Below are 19227 nucleotides of genomic sequence, written 5' to 3' on the forward strand. Positions count from 1 at the left end.
TTATTCACTCATTTCCATAATTTGAAATGTAATTTGGTGTTTAAATTGTGTTTTGTAAATCATAATTTCGGACTCTCCAGTTTTAGATGCGACATTTTCAAATTTAACGTTGCAGCAAGCATTCAGGTAAAATCTAATACATAAATTAAAGTTTTTAGGAAAATTTTGATAAAATAAAAGTACACATACTGATGAAATAAGGGTTGAAATATGCGTTAAGTGGTAGATCAACTTTTAGTTATTTTAAATCGATGATTATCTATGGGAAATATCATTTCACTAAAAAAAAAATAATAAGGTTCTAGATGTATACGGTATGGTTTGAAAATACTTTTGAATTAGAGAATTTTTTTTTCGTTTCAAATGACATTTTCGATAAATATCGAAAATTATGTAACGTTTTCCATCATATACTTTTCCAATTTCATTGATGAATCATTGTGTGTACCTATCAATTTTTAAAAGAAATTAATTTGTCGATTTCCCGTTCCATTTCCATATTTTTGTTTTGTAGTGCTTACAAAATTGATATTTCAAACTTCTATTCTCAGAAATATTCCTAATGTTCCTTTAAACAAGTTTTTTGATGCAAATTTTCCAAATTCTCTCCAGTTTCGTCTAAATTCGTATATTCTTTATATTTCAGGCACAAAACTAATAGGACAGAACAATTTTCTGTGTAGTTATACGTGAAAAATTAGTTCAAGTGCTATTACAAAAAATAATAATAAAATAATGTGAGAACCTTATTATTTTTTGTCTTTTCTACAAGTAAAAACTCATCACTCTCAAAAATCTTCAACCGATACCGACCTGAGGAGTACTGACCTTAGCAGCAGGAGTGGTTTGCTGCCCAGGGATAAAAAGACTTTCAGTCCTTTTTGGTTGGTTGAGAGACGGTACGATATCTTGCCCTAATCCACGCTTCCTCATTATAATATCCTCGAAAGGTGGCACTGGAGTTGAGTTTCCTGCTAACTTGGCGTTACTTTCGGTCATTTTCACTGCGGCTCCAGTCATTACTGAACCGTTTTTAGCTACAGATGAGGGATTTGTGAAATTAGGTGGTGCTGGGGTACTTCCTCTGGTTGCAGATGGTGCTCGCAGTGTTCGGTCTGGAGTTTCGCTTGGTACAACATTAGCTGTACGATCTACAGATGGTTGTCTTGAATTCATAGCGTTACTCAGTCGGCCTGTTGCACGCGAATATCTGTCGAATCAAATTACAAGATTAAATCGAAATGGAAATCAAATCAACAGTACAATACAAAGAAAAACCTTGAAGATTATATTCTTTCCTGATATAAAAATGTGTCTGACGCGCGTTTCGATTACCAAGTTATTGTCTTCAGAGACTGATCACCTTCACTTTCTGAAGACAATAACTTGGTTATCGAAACGTGCGTTAAACAGTGTAATGGTGGTGTAGTGGAGGTGTAAAAGTATGAATATCGCCAATGGTTCCAGAAATTCCAGCTTAGTCGGTTCTAGTTGTCTGGGTCACTTTCCTTGATTATCTTAGCTCATGGAGGCTTCCAGATCTGCAGAATTCTCTTTTCCGGAAATCACTGGCTTTTTTCTTTGGTTAACTGTTGCAGAAGATATATCTCGTAGCTGCTTTTTTTTATTTCATAGACGTACTCTGTAAGTCTACATTTGCCCGCCGTCTACACAGCTGAAGTAGGGAAGTTCCAGCTTATCTGTAACCATATGACTAGATCGACGCTTCTAGATTTTTTCTCCTTTCTTATAGCCGGATGAAGGGATTCCCACTGTATGGTCAGGCTCTGTCAGCGGTTTGAGCAGCAGCTTATTGAGCATTCTAGAGTTTTAATTCGCTGGTGATGCTTGTATTATTATTGTATCAGAACCAAATTAGAACCAAAGATAAAAAATATAAAGGATCTACATAGCAATGCTAGATATTTGAGGAAAAGGAAAAAAAACTTGAAGTAAAATGATAAGTATTGTTTACAAACCTATCAACGCTAGAGTCTCTGCTTGGTGGTCTCTTGTAATGATCGAAATGGTCTATTGAGGACTGCTGTCCAATGTTTCCTAGATACGGTCGATCTCCAGATACTCTCCTCGACATTCTCCTTAACGCAGAACCTTGCATATGGTCTTCTGTGGGTATTGAATTTCTGGGAGACATAACGTTCTTAAACCCAGTTTCTTGATTAGATGATTTCACAGTACTATCGGTATTAGATGATGGTTTGATTCCAATATCCTGATTGATTTCATTGGGATTTTTCGAAAGATGCGGTCCATTATCATTCAAATGCATCTGTGCAGTGTTATTATAGGGATTACTGCTGGAAGGATTGCTATAAGGATTGTTGGGTTTATTATTGGGATCTATGTATTGAGATTGGGGATAGGGATTGGAGGGTTGCGTGTAGTTGTTGACTTGGGATTGATTTTGTTGGTTAGGATTCGTCCATTTCATTTGATTCTGATTAGATAATTGATTGACTTTATTAGGTATTTGGTTCGATAGTTGATTGGGTATTTGGTTGGGTATTTGATTGGGAATTTGGTTAGGAATTTTAGCCATTTGGTTAATTGAATTTATATTTGGTTTATTTTCTGCGTCGATGCTCTGATTTTGCATCTGTCTTTCTCTATATTTATTCTGTCTAGCTCTTAGCCTTTCTAAACCAGGCTGTTTAAAATCGGGGGCGTATTGTTTAGCTACATTTTCCGCTATATCAGAATCTTCTTTAGCATGCGCTGCCGCTATATCTGCTTGTTCTGCTTTTCCTCTTGCTGTTGCTGTTCGATTGATAGCTATATCGGATTTTTGTAATGCTATTTTTGAAGCTCGTTGAGCGGCGTTTACCGCCGCATCTATCCTTTCCCTAAATTTAGCACTTCTCATTAAAAATAATTTTTTCTTTTGGCTAGTTATTAAAACATTAGTTTTATATTTTCCTTCTTCTTTTTCGCCGTTACTGAATGTTGTTACGCCGTATCCGTATTTCTTATTATTGTACCATTCACCTTCATATTTTAAACCGTCCGATCGTTCACTAATACCGTATCCTGATCGTTTATCGTTTTTCCATTCGCCCATGTAGGTTTCCACTACACTAGGATCCATAGTTTCGTCCTGAAATGGAAAAAGTTACATTAAAAGGATTATAAAGAGAAATAAATTTGTTATAACTTTTACAAGCACCCTGGTATCATCGTGGAATGTTTTTTACCTAGTTATGATGTTGTATTGTTGGCAAACATATGGTAGCAGAGTTTTCTTCTTGGTATCGGCATTTAGAGTGTTTTGTTTTTAGTTAAATAAAAGTTTAGTGGATGTAGAAAGATGGACTCATGACATTTAAGCCACGACGAGGGACTGGCGATGTTAGAGATAGACATATTGGACGAACAAGTGCCATGGATCTCATACAAGAGCGTTTTATTCACTTAGAGGCGTCACGAGACAGGACAATCACTTCAAGTCAGTTAACAATGTCATTATGAGCTGCTAAACCACACTATCACTTAGTTTGAGGCGTATCTTCTTCTCCATGGATGATCTTCGCTTTGGATTAGTTTTGAAGACGACCTTAGGCCGGTATTCATATTGGATTGGATTGAAAAACTGATCTAGTATACTGTGTGGACACCAGTTGGCCCGAATTATCAGTTCATGCATGACAAAGCCCGTCCACACAAAACACGCTTGGTATATGAATATCATAAAATCAATGTTTTACCGTGGTCTGCACATTCCTCCTAACTCAATCCCATCTAAAATGTTTTCAAGGAGCGTCATATGCGAGACAATAGCTTTTTGATCGTTTTATGTCATCTACGGACCGCCAACCACCAATTATAGCTCCACAAATTCATTTCCAACATGCTATCAGATACCAATCTGCGATTATTGCAAGAGGAGGTCATACAATTGATTTAGGTACTTCAATTCTTGTTTGTGATTGATTCGAAGAAAATGATATCAGTATCACCATTGCGTGATTTGATATACGCCATACTAAAAAAGTTATTTCATCGTTTTCTTCAAATTATTTCGATGTGTGTATAAATCTCTTCATTTCTTCAAGATTCTCCATCTAAGTGCCTTTTGGTGACTTCAGAAATTGCAGAAATGTTAGATTAGTAGCAGAATTCCTGCGGGTGGTTGAACTTGTACATATAAGTTGCAATAAACAGACGAATTGAAAGTAAGTGACTCCAGAAAAAGACTCATATTTGCTACCGAGTTACCAATTTCTCTTATTAGGCCTATTTCCACATCAATGGGTTTGAGTCAGATACATCTGTATAGTTTTAAAGTGACAGTAGGAGCAATAATCTCGGGCAGACGAATAATTGGTCCTATTTTCTTTGAACATGTGCGGGGACAAATCGTCACTAATTTTGAAAGCTATATTGCGATGTTGGAAGGTTTTTTGTCTATATAAAGTCCTAGTTTATCGTCAATGGTATCCAAAATGAGTTCTTCATAGCGCACACTCATTTGAACAGAACGTTTTCAATTAATTTGTTTCTTGAGTCCGTTTTCCAATATTAGAAAATGTTTCTTTGTGAGGAACCTCTCGATTAAGAAAATCTTCTTCCATATTTTTCTAGTTTCGATCACAAATTAACCTCCAAGAGTGGTTCGGCGCTGTAACTCCTCAAAGATGCAATTTGTTTTGGAGGCAGCTTGCCCCCAATTGTCATATTTGATGCCCGTCTACACGCTACTACTCTGTGCAGATTCTTGCGGGACACCCTTAGTACAATATTGTTGCTTATTCTCAAATAGTGTTTGAATAACTAATCAAATTCCTAACCATGTTACAATTTCTAGAATACAGATGACACATAGCATTTTTGGCACATAATCAAAACCAAACCTTGAATATTTATTTCGGATAAGCCTTGTTCATTTGTTTCTATTTTTCTATAATTAACAGAGCATCATATATTAGTGTTGATTAGGATTTGCCACATTAAGGAAATTTGTACCTTTGGCACGTGCTTTTGATTTTTTTCTATAATTTTCTATAAGTATTCGGTAAAATTACTAAGTAATATCATAAAATAAATATAAGTAAATACACGTTGTAATCCAAACAGAGAGACCATGATGAGATTTTAATCGAAAAAGTAAATAAAAAGATTTTATGATCGAAAAAAGAATGTAGTGAACTGATGTTTTGTCATCTTGTATCTGCAAACAACTAAAAACCGACAGATGTACAAAGAATTCCATTCATACAAAATGGCGAATTAATTTAAGAATTAATCTGAAAGTTATAGTACAATTCACGAAATCGAAACAACGATGTTGGAGAGACCACGTCGACAGAATGATGGAGGATCGATGGGCTAAATGGGTAAAGGAACAAAAACCAACTTCAAGGAGACCTCCCAGCACGGCACGAAAGCTAATTATCAAGTGGCTGAATCGTACAAGAAACAAGACTAAGTTTGAAGAAAGAAGAAAGAGGAAGAAGATGCTGCTAACCAAACTTACTAACGCTGAACTTGATGACATAAACCATAAATACAATTAGATAGACATAATGTCTCTACACTACAGATAATCGATTTAGAATACATGAATACAAGGAAATTGAAAAACAATTAATAAGTGAACAATAACATAACATAACATACTATAGAACCAAACAAAATTTCAATGTCAAAATATTTTATTACTCAACATATTCTCCACTTAATTGGATACTTTTATTACAGCGAACCTGCAATGTCTCTAGACCTCTCAAAAAAAACGTTTCTTTTTGCTTTGCAAACCAGACCTCGACAGCTTTTATTACCTCTTCGTTGGAGGAAAATTTACGACCTTTTGAACTTTTTTTCAGTTGAGGAAAGAGACGATAGTCGGACGGAGCCAAATCTGGTGAATAAGGAGGGTGCTCTAGTAATTCAAATCCTTAATCACGAATTTTTGTTGTTCTGCAAAAACAAAACACCTTTGGATAGCTTTCCGCGTCTTTTCTCTTTAATTTTTTCCCGTAGAGTGGTCAGTAATGTCGAATAGTAATCTCCAGTTATTGTTCTACCCTTATCCAAAAAATCAATCATGATTACTCCATGGCAATCCCAAAAAACTGAAGCAAGAACTTTTCCAGCAGATTTTTGGACACGAAACTTCTTAGGTCCTGGAAAACCAGAGCGTCGCCATTCCATCGATTGTTGCTTTGTTTCTGTATCGTAGAAATGTACCCAAGTCTCATCCATAATAACAATTCGGTTTAATAAGTCTCCATCGTTTTCAAATCGAGCACAGATCGAACGCGATGTTTCTACACTTAGACGCTTTTGGTCAACATTAAAACATTTTGGGGATCCATTTTGCAGCAATTTTTCTCATGTCTAAATGGCCGTAAACTATATGATAAACGCGTTCGTATGAAATATTCAGTGCTTCAGATATCCATTTTAGCCCAATTCGACGATCTGATAAAATCATGTCTTTAACTGCATCGATATTTTCGGGGACTGACACAGAAACTGGCCTGCCCGATCGGTCATCATCTTCAATGGAAAATTTACCTCTTTTGAATCTTGCGGTCCAATTTTTCACGGTCGCATATTAAGAACATTGATCACCAAGGGTATTAAGCAGATCTTCGTAAATCTTATCTCTTAACCCTTTTTTATTTTCACAATTTCGGTGAACCTCTTTCTTTTAATTCCGTAACTCTGATTTACTATTTTGACGTCAAACTTTACACTTACACTTCTAATAATTTATTGTTCGTTGCTACGGTAACGCAATATTTTGTTTATGCATGGAACTGGTCTAGGCTAACTAAATATCAATGCATCCTCGTACTTATAGCAATAATCAACTGTAGAAACGTTAAAAAATTTCCAAAACCAGAAATCTCGGTATAGAAATGCGGAATTTTGATGTATGAATAGTGCCAATAAGATAAATGGACAACAAACATTCGAATAAATTCCTTTTATGACCAAATACTTTGGGTTAAAAAAACATGCAGAAGTAATCATTATTTATTTCCGATTGAAACATTTAGTATGGCGAAACTCCTTAGGGGCGCATAAGAAAGAATAATGAGGGTAAAACCTAACACACTGTTTGTAGTTCTCGTATTCCGTTTCTATTTGTTATTTAAATATTTTACTGACGTCTGTATGTTTATTCTAAAAGTTAAAACCAGACAGAGAGATTACAGTAACCAGAGATGTAACATACCCAAATCAAACAGATACAAGAAAGCTGGCAAATAATCAGTTAGCGGGGCGAAACTTGCTCATACGTATACAATTCAGTACATAAATTTTAATTAATCAAATAATTAAAATAACTATTGAGTGATAATAGTAAAAAAATGGAATGGAACTTGATGGTGTGGTATCTAAGGTAATCGAAAGACAAGCCAAGAAACAACACAATAAATATGAAGAAAAAGATCAATCAAAACCGACTGGCCTCGTTTAAAGACTAAAGGTAGCTTAAAATATTTTTTCATATGTCTAATCTAACGTTTTTGTCAATTATGGCAATACAAAACTTATCCTAAAGAATTAAAAAAGTGATAATACGAGAGTCACCTTGAATTTTTACAATCTAAGTTAACAAGTTGTCGCACCACTGTATTTGTGGTTATTAAAGCCAGTAGCCATTTAGACATTGACTGAGTAAGTTGTTGATAATTAACGTTCAGAAGAAGTAAGTTTGTACAAACAGGACAGGAAATTCGAGAGGATCTCACCACAAATCTAGAACAATGAACATAAACGACAATGTGTAAATGGAGTGGATGCAAATAGAAAAATTAATAGAACAGGTGACAGAGTAAACGCCAGGCTTGGAAAAGAAAACAAGCAAGAAAAGATGATTCGATGAGGAGTATACAAAGAGAAAAGGAATCTAGTACGACTGAGTACACTAAAAACTGACTCGGCAGAAGCCAAAAGAAAATATTCAGAAATTCCAAAGAAATTAAAAGAAAATAAAACAAAAATTCACAAAATATTGAAAAACAGTTTCGAAACTCAAAGAATTGAAAAATTTTTATTATTATCACCTTATATCAGGGACAACGAGGGATATAGGACACGAAATAGAAAATGAGGATCTCGTGGAGGAACCAAGTGATGAAGAAATCTTAGAACAATAATATAGAGAATTTGGAAGAATGAAGATGGCATGGGATAGTATGTCCAATATTCAAGAAGGGAGATAAAAGCAGATGTGAAAATTATAGAGGGATATTACTTCATGATGTGGTATACAAAGATATAGCTAAAGTTGTAAAAAACAGACTCAACGAGTACCAAGAAAGGATAGTCGGAGAATACAAGGAGGTTTAAAGAGAAACAGAGGAACAGCGGATCAAATATTTACCATAGTAAAAAAGTCGATAATGGATAAAAGCTGTTAGCAAAATCTAGGCGTTCGTATTATTTTTATAGATCTCAAGCAGGCTTATAACACAGTAGACCGAAATAAAATGTATGCTGCCTTTAATCTACTAGGAATCCCGTAAAAAAATGTGAAGTTAGTCAAGATGAAATTAGATAACTCACACAGTAAAGTAACGACTGATGGAATTGTATCAGACAAATTTAAGGCTTAAAAAGGGATTAAAACAATGAGATCCAGTATCGACAGTGGCCTTGTGTAAAAAGGAAATCACCCACGAAGGCCATACTCAACAACAATATACAGAATCGTACAAGTTTTGGTAATCAAGAATCAAGAATGTTTACAGTTGATTTGGTTCCGTCAGTGATGAATGTCGGTCAAAATCGGTTGTCTTTCCGAGAAACATCGATGCTGTACACAACATTATTAAAGAAGAACGATATGTAACTTAAGACAGATAAAGGTGTCTCTTGGGATATCGTAGACTGCAATACAGTCGATTTTGGTGTGAGAAAGAGATGTTCCAGATGGATTCCGTAAAACATGTCTTATCGCACGTATTTACCCGATTTATTGCGGTTTTCATTACCTGTTGAAGACTTTCAAAACCATTTTTCTACAATGTCAGCCAGACCTTAATGGGAAACATTTCGAAAAACTATAAAACATTTTTTTTTTCGAATTAGTTAGTTTCTGTTTGACTTTTTGTGAAAACTTGAAAGTTATTTCCAACTGAAAATTTGATAATCAATTAGAAACTGTGTAAAATTTTGGTAAAATCAATTGTAACAGGTGTATACAACAAATTAATGTTAGTCGTTTGGAACTTTAGAACAGATTTGGTAAAATTGTAAATATTTCGAATTTATATTGCAATTTGATATCATTATATTAAAAATTTTACATGAATATGTATCATTACTTGCCTCTATAACAAAACTTGCATTGGAATCGGACGGTATGGAGGCATTCGTCATAGCTGACTGCGCGGAATCCGTACTGACCCAAGATGCTGAAGACCCTGTAGATCGTATGCTTCCTGAACCCCCTCGTTTTTCTAAATCTCCAGTACTTCGTTGTTTTTTTAGTTTCAAACCCTAAACAACAACAGAAAGGCTTTATTCGAAATAAATTCATTTTGAACCAATTTAATAGAATCAAATCTTTCACATGTATCTCAATGTAGAATTTTGCACAAATTAGTTCTGATCAGTTACAATTAATTTTATATTGTTTGATAGTACAAGATGGGATCAAAAATACGATAAATATTCCATTAAAAACATTATTGACGATTCCTCTAGTTTAATTTTCTTTGGTAAATATTTGAATCAATTTCGTTGGTTTCTATGATTGGTAGCATTTTTGACTTGACCATCTCCTCTGTCGTGAATTTCTCAATTTCAGGGATTGTGTGGAAACATTTCCTTTTTTTAATTTCAAGAAGACCCGGAAGTCGCTAAATTAGTCAAGCGGATGTAGATAGACAAGAAGGGATTTAGCCTTATTAATGTACAAAATGTCCTGTATTGGCACAAGCAGGAATAGGAATATTTCATTTTACAAAATTATTTATGCCATTTTTTGAATTTCTATCTTGGGCTCTGTTTGTTTCGACTACAAGTATGAGGGCTCAAAATTTTTTGCAACAGCTCGAGTTACTTGGTTTTTGTATACATTACGTTCACGTTCAGTGTTTAAAGATTGAAAAAAAGTTATATCAAAGCTGGTGAGTATTTTGGGATAAAATCTTGGATAAATATAGATATCTTAGGCTCCTAATTTTGTATGTAAATCATGTGTGGAATATTTAAGATAATGGAAAATTGATAAAAGAAGTGTCTTCAGATTTAGAGCACCAACTATTTGGCGAGAACCTCGAAATCATCTCGAAGACTGTTATTTTTGTAGCGTTAACGTTAACCATTCAAACATTAAAAGATGAATTGAATGGTGTACTCTGTACTCTGTATTGGTGTACTCTGGTTGTGTTCATCATCTAGTGTAGCGCTTACCTAACTCTTCAGTGAATAAACATATGTCTAAACCATTCGAACAAGACGTCGAAGAATCAAGCTCAAGACGAAATGAAGCTGATTTTAAAAGTATATCAATTGAGCCACAATGCTTTTCCTAAAATGAGTTAGATGATCTTGTAAGAGATTTGAATCTTTCTAAAGAAGCTTCAGTTTTGTGAGCATCAAAAATGGAGCTGCTGCAGATTTTCCAAAAATAGAAATAGAAAGGGTTTGTTGATGTAAGTTTCATCCATTTTTTTCATAAACTTTGATTAACTACAAGTTGGTTTTATGAAAATTATGAGAACTGGCTAAAAGACTAATTATTATGAAAACTGTTTCACTACTGTTAAAAACTTGAGTAGTGAACGATGTTACAAAACGTGGCGTTAATACAAAAGTACAACGAATTGTTTCAGATCTTAGATGATTAGATATAGCAACAGAAGCCTTTAAAAATACGAAATAAAGAATTTGAGTTGAGAATCTCAATTTGAACATCATTTTTTTATTCAATAGACCTAATCAACTGGGTAAATTTTTTAATTTAGACTTCTGTTTATCATTATTTTGATCAAATACTGTCATTTTTATTGATTTGTGTGCCACAATTTTTTATATTTTGAAAAAATCGTACTTTTCCTGAAAGATTCCAAAAAAAAAGATGATTATACCGAAAAATTAATTTAGATTGTGTAAAAGCACTTGTTGTTTTGAATTAAAAAAAATTCCCAGTGTTTTCTCATCAAAAAGAAGCTTTTTAGGGGGCGCTGCAAAAAATTTAACAAATTTTTCACACAAAGTTTCCCTGTTTTATATATCTTAGGCATAGTAGATCTGAACAAGACCATTGGGTATGAACAATCTGAAAATATGGAGTCTAGAAATAATATAACAAAGACAGAATTTCCTTTTGCTATTTGCCAAACATTTTCCCATTATGGAAAATATTAAAGCCGATATTTTTGATGGCCCCCAATTTAACGACTGAGCTAGAACTAAAAGCTTGGACAGCTCTCGTCTCTGATGCAGAATTTTCCTCGGGAATAAAAAATCTGGAAATTATATTGAATTGTAGAAGACCTCCTGCTACAATTGGGTGCAATATGAGCTTGAAACTCCACTTCCTCCATAGTCACCTGGGCAGGTTTCCGTAAAATTAAAGAGATATTAACGACGAGAAGGGAAATCCTATGCATTAGGGCTTACGCCTCATAGAAGAGCTTCACTAAGGTTTCTGGGATACGAATATGATGTCTTAGTTTTGTTGGCCTTTGAATCGATTTGAAAATCAAGACATATGAGTGAATCTAATTTAATTATTTAGAAGTGTACGCATACAAACCGTAAATAACCCTTTCTTAACGTTCCCCGATCCTAATGATCGCCTTCTCGCTGTTGGTTCTGCGGAATTCATTTTCAATACGAAGCCACCCCTCGAATCATCTACCCTACGGTCTCTCTTGTCGGTTAACTCAGGATTTGGACCACCCTGTGCGCCTTCATTACTACGTAATGATGTCAACGACGCTCTCAGTGTTTTGTTCGCTCTGTATTTGGATGCTTTACCGAACGGCGCGCTTTTTCTGATACCGTAGCCATGTCGCATGCCCCGCATCCATTGTCCCTGATATGTTCCTGGAATTGAGGAATATTTATAAATTTTAAATCAGATAATTACCAGCTACGTTTATTTATATCACAGTGATAATAAAAATATTTATGATGTGGTAGGAACGCACAAATTTCATAAAAAGATCTGTGCTATGAGTTACTTCATGTAATTAGTTCCATCTTCTAAATCGTGGACTCGACAGTAAAAAATCAAAAGGGAAAAGACCAGGTGACCTAGATTACCACTCCTTTGTTTGACGTCTTCCAATCTACCTTCTCTCAAACTGGTTATCCAGATACCTTCGAAAATTGAAGGCAAAATGTGTTGGTTGGAACCAGAAACAGACGACTCTCGTTAATTCAAAACTCGAGGGACTCTTAAAATGTTACAAATATCAAATTTCCTCACTTTCGTTTTGTAGACAGTGAGGTGACACTTCTTTCAAAGGTTCTCATCTTCATCGTTGATTTTTTCATTTGTATCTGTTGCAGATGGAATTCTTTATCTACTAGAACAAAGTCAGAAAAACTTATACCGCTGATGTCAACTAGGGGCTCTATTGCTGGTTCTTCATTATCCTCAATATTATTGGAAGATTTTCCTGATTTTCCTTTATGAAACCAGATTTTGGAGCAATGGAAAATCGTTCGGGGTTTTACAGTTCTTTTTGCCTTGTAGGTCAGAAAAATAGCCGTCAGACATTAGCAGTTAGCTGCTAGTCGAAAGATTTTAAAACAAGTTTAAAAATTTACGATGGAACGTCTTCAAATTATGGATGATAGCTGGGTACAATGGTTGCAATTTGGCGGAAAGAAGTAGAGCTCTACGTTGGACAATGTAGGAGGACTGTTGTGTACAGTGCAATTATCTAAAAAGAGTAAAATATTCCGTTTCATGTCTTCATTAACTGTTAAAAGTCAGTTCTTAGAAAGTTCAGTCGTCAGTAGAAAATGACTTTCCTCTCCGGCATCATCATCATCATCGAGGAAACTTTCTTTTTGAACTCTTTTGCATTTTCTTTTAATAGGTTTCCGCGAATAGATATTTGTTGTACTCTACACTGTCTTAGCCAAATGACCAGGCTTTCTTCCAGATGAGGAAATTTACGTTTAGTAGTTCTTTTCCGTTATCCAACAGTTCAAGTAGCATAAATTTTCTCCTTGTGCCCTACTCCGGTTGAGAAAGTACTAAGAGGAATCTCAAATTCTTTCGCAACCTCACTCTTCATCTCACCTCCTACTACTATTCGATTAACTTCTTCTGTCCAGCAATCGCCAAGCATTTATACCTTTCAAGACTCACAACTAACATAAACTTTAATTTAATCTTCAATCAAAGAATAAAATAGGAACAGTAACTGAAACTTAACTAAACAAACCTAGTCTCGTCTGGAATTCAAACAAATCATTGCAAAATTAAACACTCGCGTACGATGATACAAGTTTGAACTTGTTTCACTCGGACTTGTTCCTATAAGGATTTATTCTTTATGAATTATCGAGTGATTGAGTGATTTTCTAGGTGACTTATGATATCTTGGAATTATACAAAGGTTCGAATTAACGCAGTTAACGAGAGTCGATTGTACTGGGATCCAAGTTTTCCTTGCTACAATCAAGTTCGGACGCGCTGCCATACGAAGATGTTCCAACTATCAATCAAAGCTGTTAAAGTCCTGCGAGTTAAATAACTCACTTCACAACTTTGTTAAAAAAAAACAATTTTCAATAATCTGACTAGCGTACTCGACGAATATCAAACTATTAAGAACCCAGTATCAGTGTCCAAACTGTTTTAAATACTAAATCTTATTGTATACAATAATAATTAAAATTGTCTAAAATTGCCGCGACATCTGTGCCTTGTGGTATACCATACTAAATCAAAAATACACTCAGAAAACAAAAATTATATCATATGGAAAGGAATCCCAAAAAAATTACAATAATGAGAATAAATAGATGCCAGAAATAAAAAACAAATACACAGACAGTACGAATAGTTCTCAAAAAGTTTTGTTTTAATTGAAAAAGAAGAATATGTTATATTTTTTTCAGTTAAATATATCGTGGAAAAGTTTCCACCTGTACAACGGGTAATAATTCCGTTCCGATTTGTTTGATGACCAGCTTACATGCGTCAATTCGTTCATTCACTAATTTATCCCAAACTTTTGCCAAAAAATGTTAGGAAATCATCTCTCAATATATAGTTACGTATAAAGCAACGAGGTTCGAATAAATACTAAAATAAATCAACGGAATAGTCTTATCGATAGGTTGTTTAAATTATGACTGCTCTAATTGTAACTCATACTTCATAAAGAACACAAATAAAGCTTTTAGATCCGCATCTTGATCACCTTAATTATCATCAGATCACTGTTCATTGATGGACGAAGATCAGAACAATCGATCTCACAACTCCTTATGGGAACCGCAGACTCAGTAACCTCTTCACTTTGAATTTTTAATCTCTGAGTTTGTTTAAGTCAAGCTTTATAAACATAGAATAATGTACACGATGGAAATAACGGCATATTGATGTGGTACTTCAGCTTGGCATCTGACGCATAAAATTTTTACCACGAGCCGCCACTGATAGTGCACATAAAAGTTATACAAAATCCACTGGGCAATAGCTTTATGCAGTAAATTCACTATCAGTTTTTCCCTCAAGTTTTCGTTAGATTATTTGTCAGCTTTCCTGTAATTCTCAACGTCCGATTTTGTTCAGGAATCGATTTTCCGTTTATTTTTCGGGTCAAGGTCGTTGGAGACATGCGGTGCTAGCTGACGAAATGACGAATTATACGTTTAATCAATTATTGTTTCCTCTCATACTAAATAACCACTTTCACTTTTATTATGTGTTAATCAATGAAGTTTTTCTTAAAAATCTGCAAAAATCTTTTCTATTACATATTTGTTTGGTCAAACTTTTTTTTAATAGATTAGCGATTCTTAAACATAGAAACTCCGTAAAAACTATAATAAAATTGTTCAAAAAAGTATAATGAAGAAAACCGAGCCTGAAGCTCCTAATATTTTTAGTGTGTTGCATGAAAAACTCATATTTCAAAACAACATTTTTCCAGGTAAAATCTGTAATTAATCTTCGGGTAAACCAATGACGGTTGACCTTATGCGTTGTATTAAATCATCAAAACTACTTTAAAATAAACTATTGATTAAATAATAAAGTAGTTAAGCGTGGTTTCAATAATTTGACGATCATACTAGAACGAACGTCAGAATATCAAGACATCTATCTGTTTACAGCTCTTAAATACTGAAAAATTCTATTATATGAAAGGTTATAATATAAAACCGATAAGTATGGTCGTTAGAGTGACATCGACACAAAATAAAGTACGTAATTTGATACCTTAATGTCCCGAAATCAATGATCTATGATGTAGGTCCCTATTAGGATCGTTTACCATAGATTTCAATGAATACAATAAACTTTGAATTCAAGTAGCTTCACAGTGACATTAATATAAGACAAAAATAATAAGGAACGCTTTCGACTGACACAGGGTCACATTTGTGCAATTTAAATAATTTTAAATGGGAAATTATTATGTCAAAACAAAATCATCAAATGAGAAAATAAAATTTCTGGATTGCCTGTGTGGAAGACGGAAATAATTATTTGTACGCCAATGACTGAAAGTGCTACTTTGTTGGACGAGTCGGAGACGAACGAAGCGAGGCGAGCAACAGACGAGTCAAACAAAGTAGTATTTCAGCCGCGGCATACACAACATTTTTTAGACGACGCCTAAGAATGTAACAAAAATTCTATTATATTTTCTCTGTTTAAAGTTTTTGATTCTTTTGCAGTGTACCCTTTGTTTTGTTTCTTCGGGAAACTGATGAGTTTTGGATATTTGTTGATGTGAACATCTTGTTTTATTACGAGAGTACTTTTAATCATCGAGAATGTAGACAATAAAGTAGAACTTTTCCAGATTTTAGATTTTTCTGAAAAATAACCGAGCACTACGTTTTCCGTTGGGTTTTTCGTCTTTTTCTGGTGATACCACTTCATAAAGAGCTCGTACTGTTTTTCGTACCTTGCACGAGATATATTCGGCAACGCGTTGCTTTCTTCGGTGAGATTAGGTCGCATCGCTGAGGTTTTCTTTTCCATCATCATTCATTGTTATTCATTAATTTAGACAAAACTTCGTATAAAACAAATAATTTGAGAAAATAAAAAATTTAAGGTTAAACAAAATCATCGAAGTGGTACTGTCAACTGTCAACATTGAAGTGGCTACTCCAGAGCGTCCCGAAAGTGTTTTGCAGTACGGAACAGTCACTTTCACTACATGGAACACTCAAAACGCAACTTTCGGTATGTAAATGAATACAGAACGAACAACTTTCAGATGGCGTCGTCTAAAGATTATATGACATTGAAGAGTACAGAATTTATTATAAAAAGTGAACCAACGATGCCGACAGTTCGGGATTATGCATTCATAGATGCTCAAAGTTCATCCATATTAAAACACATATTTATATCTGTGACTCTAAACAGTGGCGGATCTACAGATTTGTCGACCATAGGCTATTCAATTTTTGCCTCCTCTAAATTCAGTACACAATCATATCAATTTTCTATCAATAGAATTCTCCCTAATCTAATCGAGACTCAAAATATGCGTGTTTAATTATTGTATTAATAATTATATATAAACCCCGATTCATTCGGGTATGTTTCAAAAATTTGTCTGGATATTTATTTCACTTTAAAATATGTTGTAGTAAAGTAACTACAGATATTTCTATTCAAACGCCGTGTCAAATGTCGCTTTTTATATATTTTTCTTCACATTTCATACAGTAAAGTAAGTATATACCTAATACATTATAAATAATTCTTAATTGTTTATAATAGTTTAAATTTCTTTGTCACCCGCACTTTTAAGGTTATGTTTATTACCGAACCAGCGTCATGTTCTGGTTAATTCGTTTTACAGCTTAAGAGAAGAAGAGAAATTCTGTTCGTTCAGCATTTAAAATGTTAGGTTAGGTTTACCCTTTACTATAGATTAGAATTTAGTATATTAATTAGGTTTCCGTTTTCGATTCGAAAAATTATTCTTGGAAATTTATTTTATTCAGAAAAACAAGAAAGAACCTGTCTGGGTTTGCGAAAAATGTAGAGCTGAGTTTTGTATTATATATCGAACGATAAACATAAAAAATACGTTCAATCTGAAGCTTCTTCCAGTTTAATAACTACAAATTTTCGGTAATTAATTTTTGGTGATAGGACACTGCTGATAGGACATTGCTCCAATTCGTCACAACGTATCGTTGTAAAACAGGCTTTACATTTATAGAAAAAACAAATACAAGTCAGATTGAATGCTACCTTAGATTAACGCACAGATAAAATTGTTGTACATAAAACAGTATTATTTCGGTGTTGTAATTGTGTAATATTGGGTTGGCATTCAGTTATATTTTAAGTTTACGAACCCCTGTATTATGTAACGTATGTCCCCCGTACTTCTGAAAGTAAATATCCATTCAAGAATTCAACAAAATCGCATTTAAAAATTCTATGAAATAATTCAAAGTAGTTACGAACTATTGACCAAATGCCAGTCACTAGCCTCATTTAACCTCAAAATATACCATAAAACATGCTGTTTAGTATTCGAAGCACGTTCATAGAGGCAGGAAGGAAATTATTTGTTCTAAGATCAACTAGACGCTATTTTATACTTTGAAAAATATACACAATCTACTTTAGTAGAATTATAAATTTATTATTAGAACCATTCCAATATTATAACTGATGAACTCATATGATACAGCAATCTCACCACTCCTGATAGGAGCCATTAAGATCTGTTGATCATATAGTTAAGTGATACAAAGTGTCCCTTATTTTACTCTCCATCAAAGTATCGTCTCGGATTACCTAATTTTCGTCTTATATTAATATGACTGTGAAAAACCATAAATGTCGTTGTCTACCAGAATTTTAATACTTAAGCCAGGTTGTACATTGATCACTCCTAATGGGAACCAATCTCATAGTTAAGTGATTCCAAGCGTCCCTTGGATACTTTTATTTTATATTGATGCGACTTTAAACAACCATTTTTATACTTAATTATAGCTATTGTATACGATTAGATTTAGTATTTAAAGCAGCTTGCACATCGATACTGGTTTCTTAACAGTGGGACATTCGTCGAGTACGCTAGTCGGATTATTGAAAACAATTAATTATTTTTTGGGCTAATTTTTATAAATCTGTGAATTGAGTTATTTAATTATTTTAATAACCTTTGTATCATATTTCGGATAAAGAAGTTTTTTACGTTAAACTGAATATAATGATTTTGAAAGACCATACTGAACACACTGTTTACACTACCACTACACCAACACTGACAATTACACTGTCTGACGCGCGTTTAGATAACCAAGTTATCGTCTTCAGAGATTGAAGGTAAACAGTAATTGTGAGTTTTGGTGTAGTGGTAGTTCCCAAAAATTCCAGTTTAGCTTGCCAATCAATAAAACTTGTATTATCAGCTAGCTTTCCAAACGATAAATTTCCAATACTTTCTTAACCTCTTCACTGTATCTTCACCAAGCATAACATTATGAATTCATCCCCAGAAACTTAATTATTTGAAATTAAATGGTACTCAAGGTCAACAGAATCATTCTAACGTGCTAATCGAAATGATCTGGGTTCAAATCAGGATGCGGACCACATCGGAAGATATTAAAATTTGAAAAGCAACAGAAATCATCGCCAATGCAATACCTAGGCTTGCAGCTAAGGTTATGAGTAGGTTAGACATCTAGAGGATAAACTATCTTTATTGTATTCACAAACCACTTGAGCAACTTTGAGCAGACAAACCAGCGAATAAAAAATATTCAACGTTGAATGAAGAACCTGGAAACTTCTAACCTGACTAAGAGTATTTGAATCCAATCCTAATATTATAAAAATATGAACCGTTTAAATCATCTCTTTTGAGAAACCTAACCAATTAATGGAGGCCGATATGATCTATACCTCTTCTTCTTCAGGTGCCATTTTCATTTAATGAAAGTTGGCGACAATTTCGGTCCTGAGTAATGCGAATTAAAGATGATGTATTCATACCAGTCCAATCGCGTATATTATTTAACCATAAATGTTGTCTGCGACGAAGTCCACGTTTTTTC

The 19227-nt window shown here is 34.1% G+C and overlaps 1 protein-coding gene across 1 annotated transcript in view; it reads right to left on the bottom strand.

Annotated features, from left to right (window-relative positions):
• LOC130450192 (junctophilin-1) overlaps nt 1–19227 on the bottom strand; it is a 62477-nt gene that overhangs the window by 23479 nt on the left and 19771 nt on the right. Inside the window, exons 3-6 of the mRNA XM_056788433.1 lie at nt 11741–12033; nt 9304–9474; nt 1980–3115; nt 814–1210 (exon numbers count right to left, since the gene is read on the bottom strand). Coding sequence (XP_056644411.1) covers nt 814–1210; nt 1980–3115; nt 9304–9474; nt 11741–12013 — 1977 coding nt within the window. The 5' untranslated portion in view covers nt 12014–12033. The remainder of the gene's footprint in view (nt 1–813; nt 1211–1979; nt 3116–9303; nt 9475–11740; nt 12034–19227) is intronic.

The sequence above is a fragment of the Diorhabda sublineata genome, chromosome 11, assembly GCF_026230105.1.
Source record: "Diorhabda sublineata isolate icDioSubl1.1 chromosome 11, icDioSubl1.1, whole genome shotgun sequence".
NCBI lineage: Eukaryota > Metazoa > Arthropoda > Insecta > Coleoptera > Chrysomelidae > Diorhabda > Diorhabda sublineata.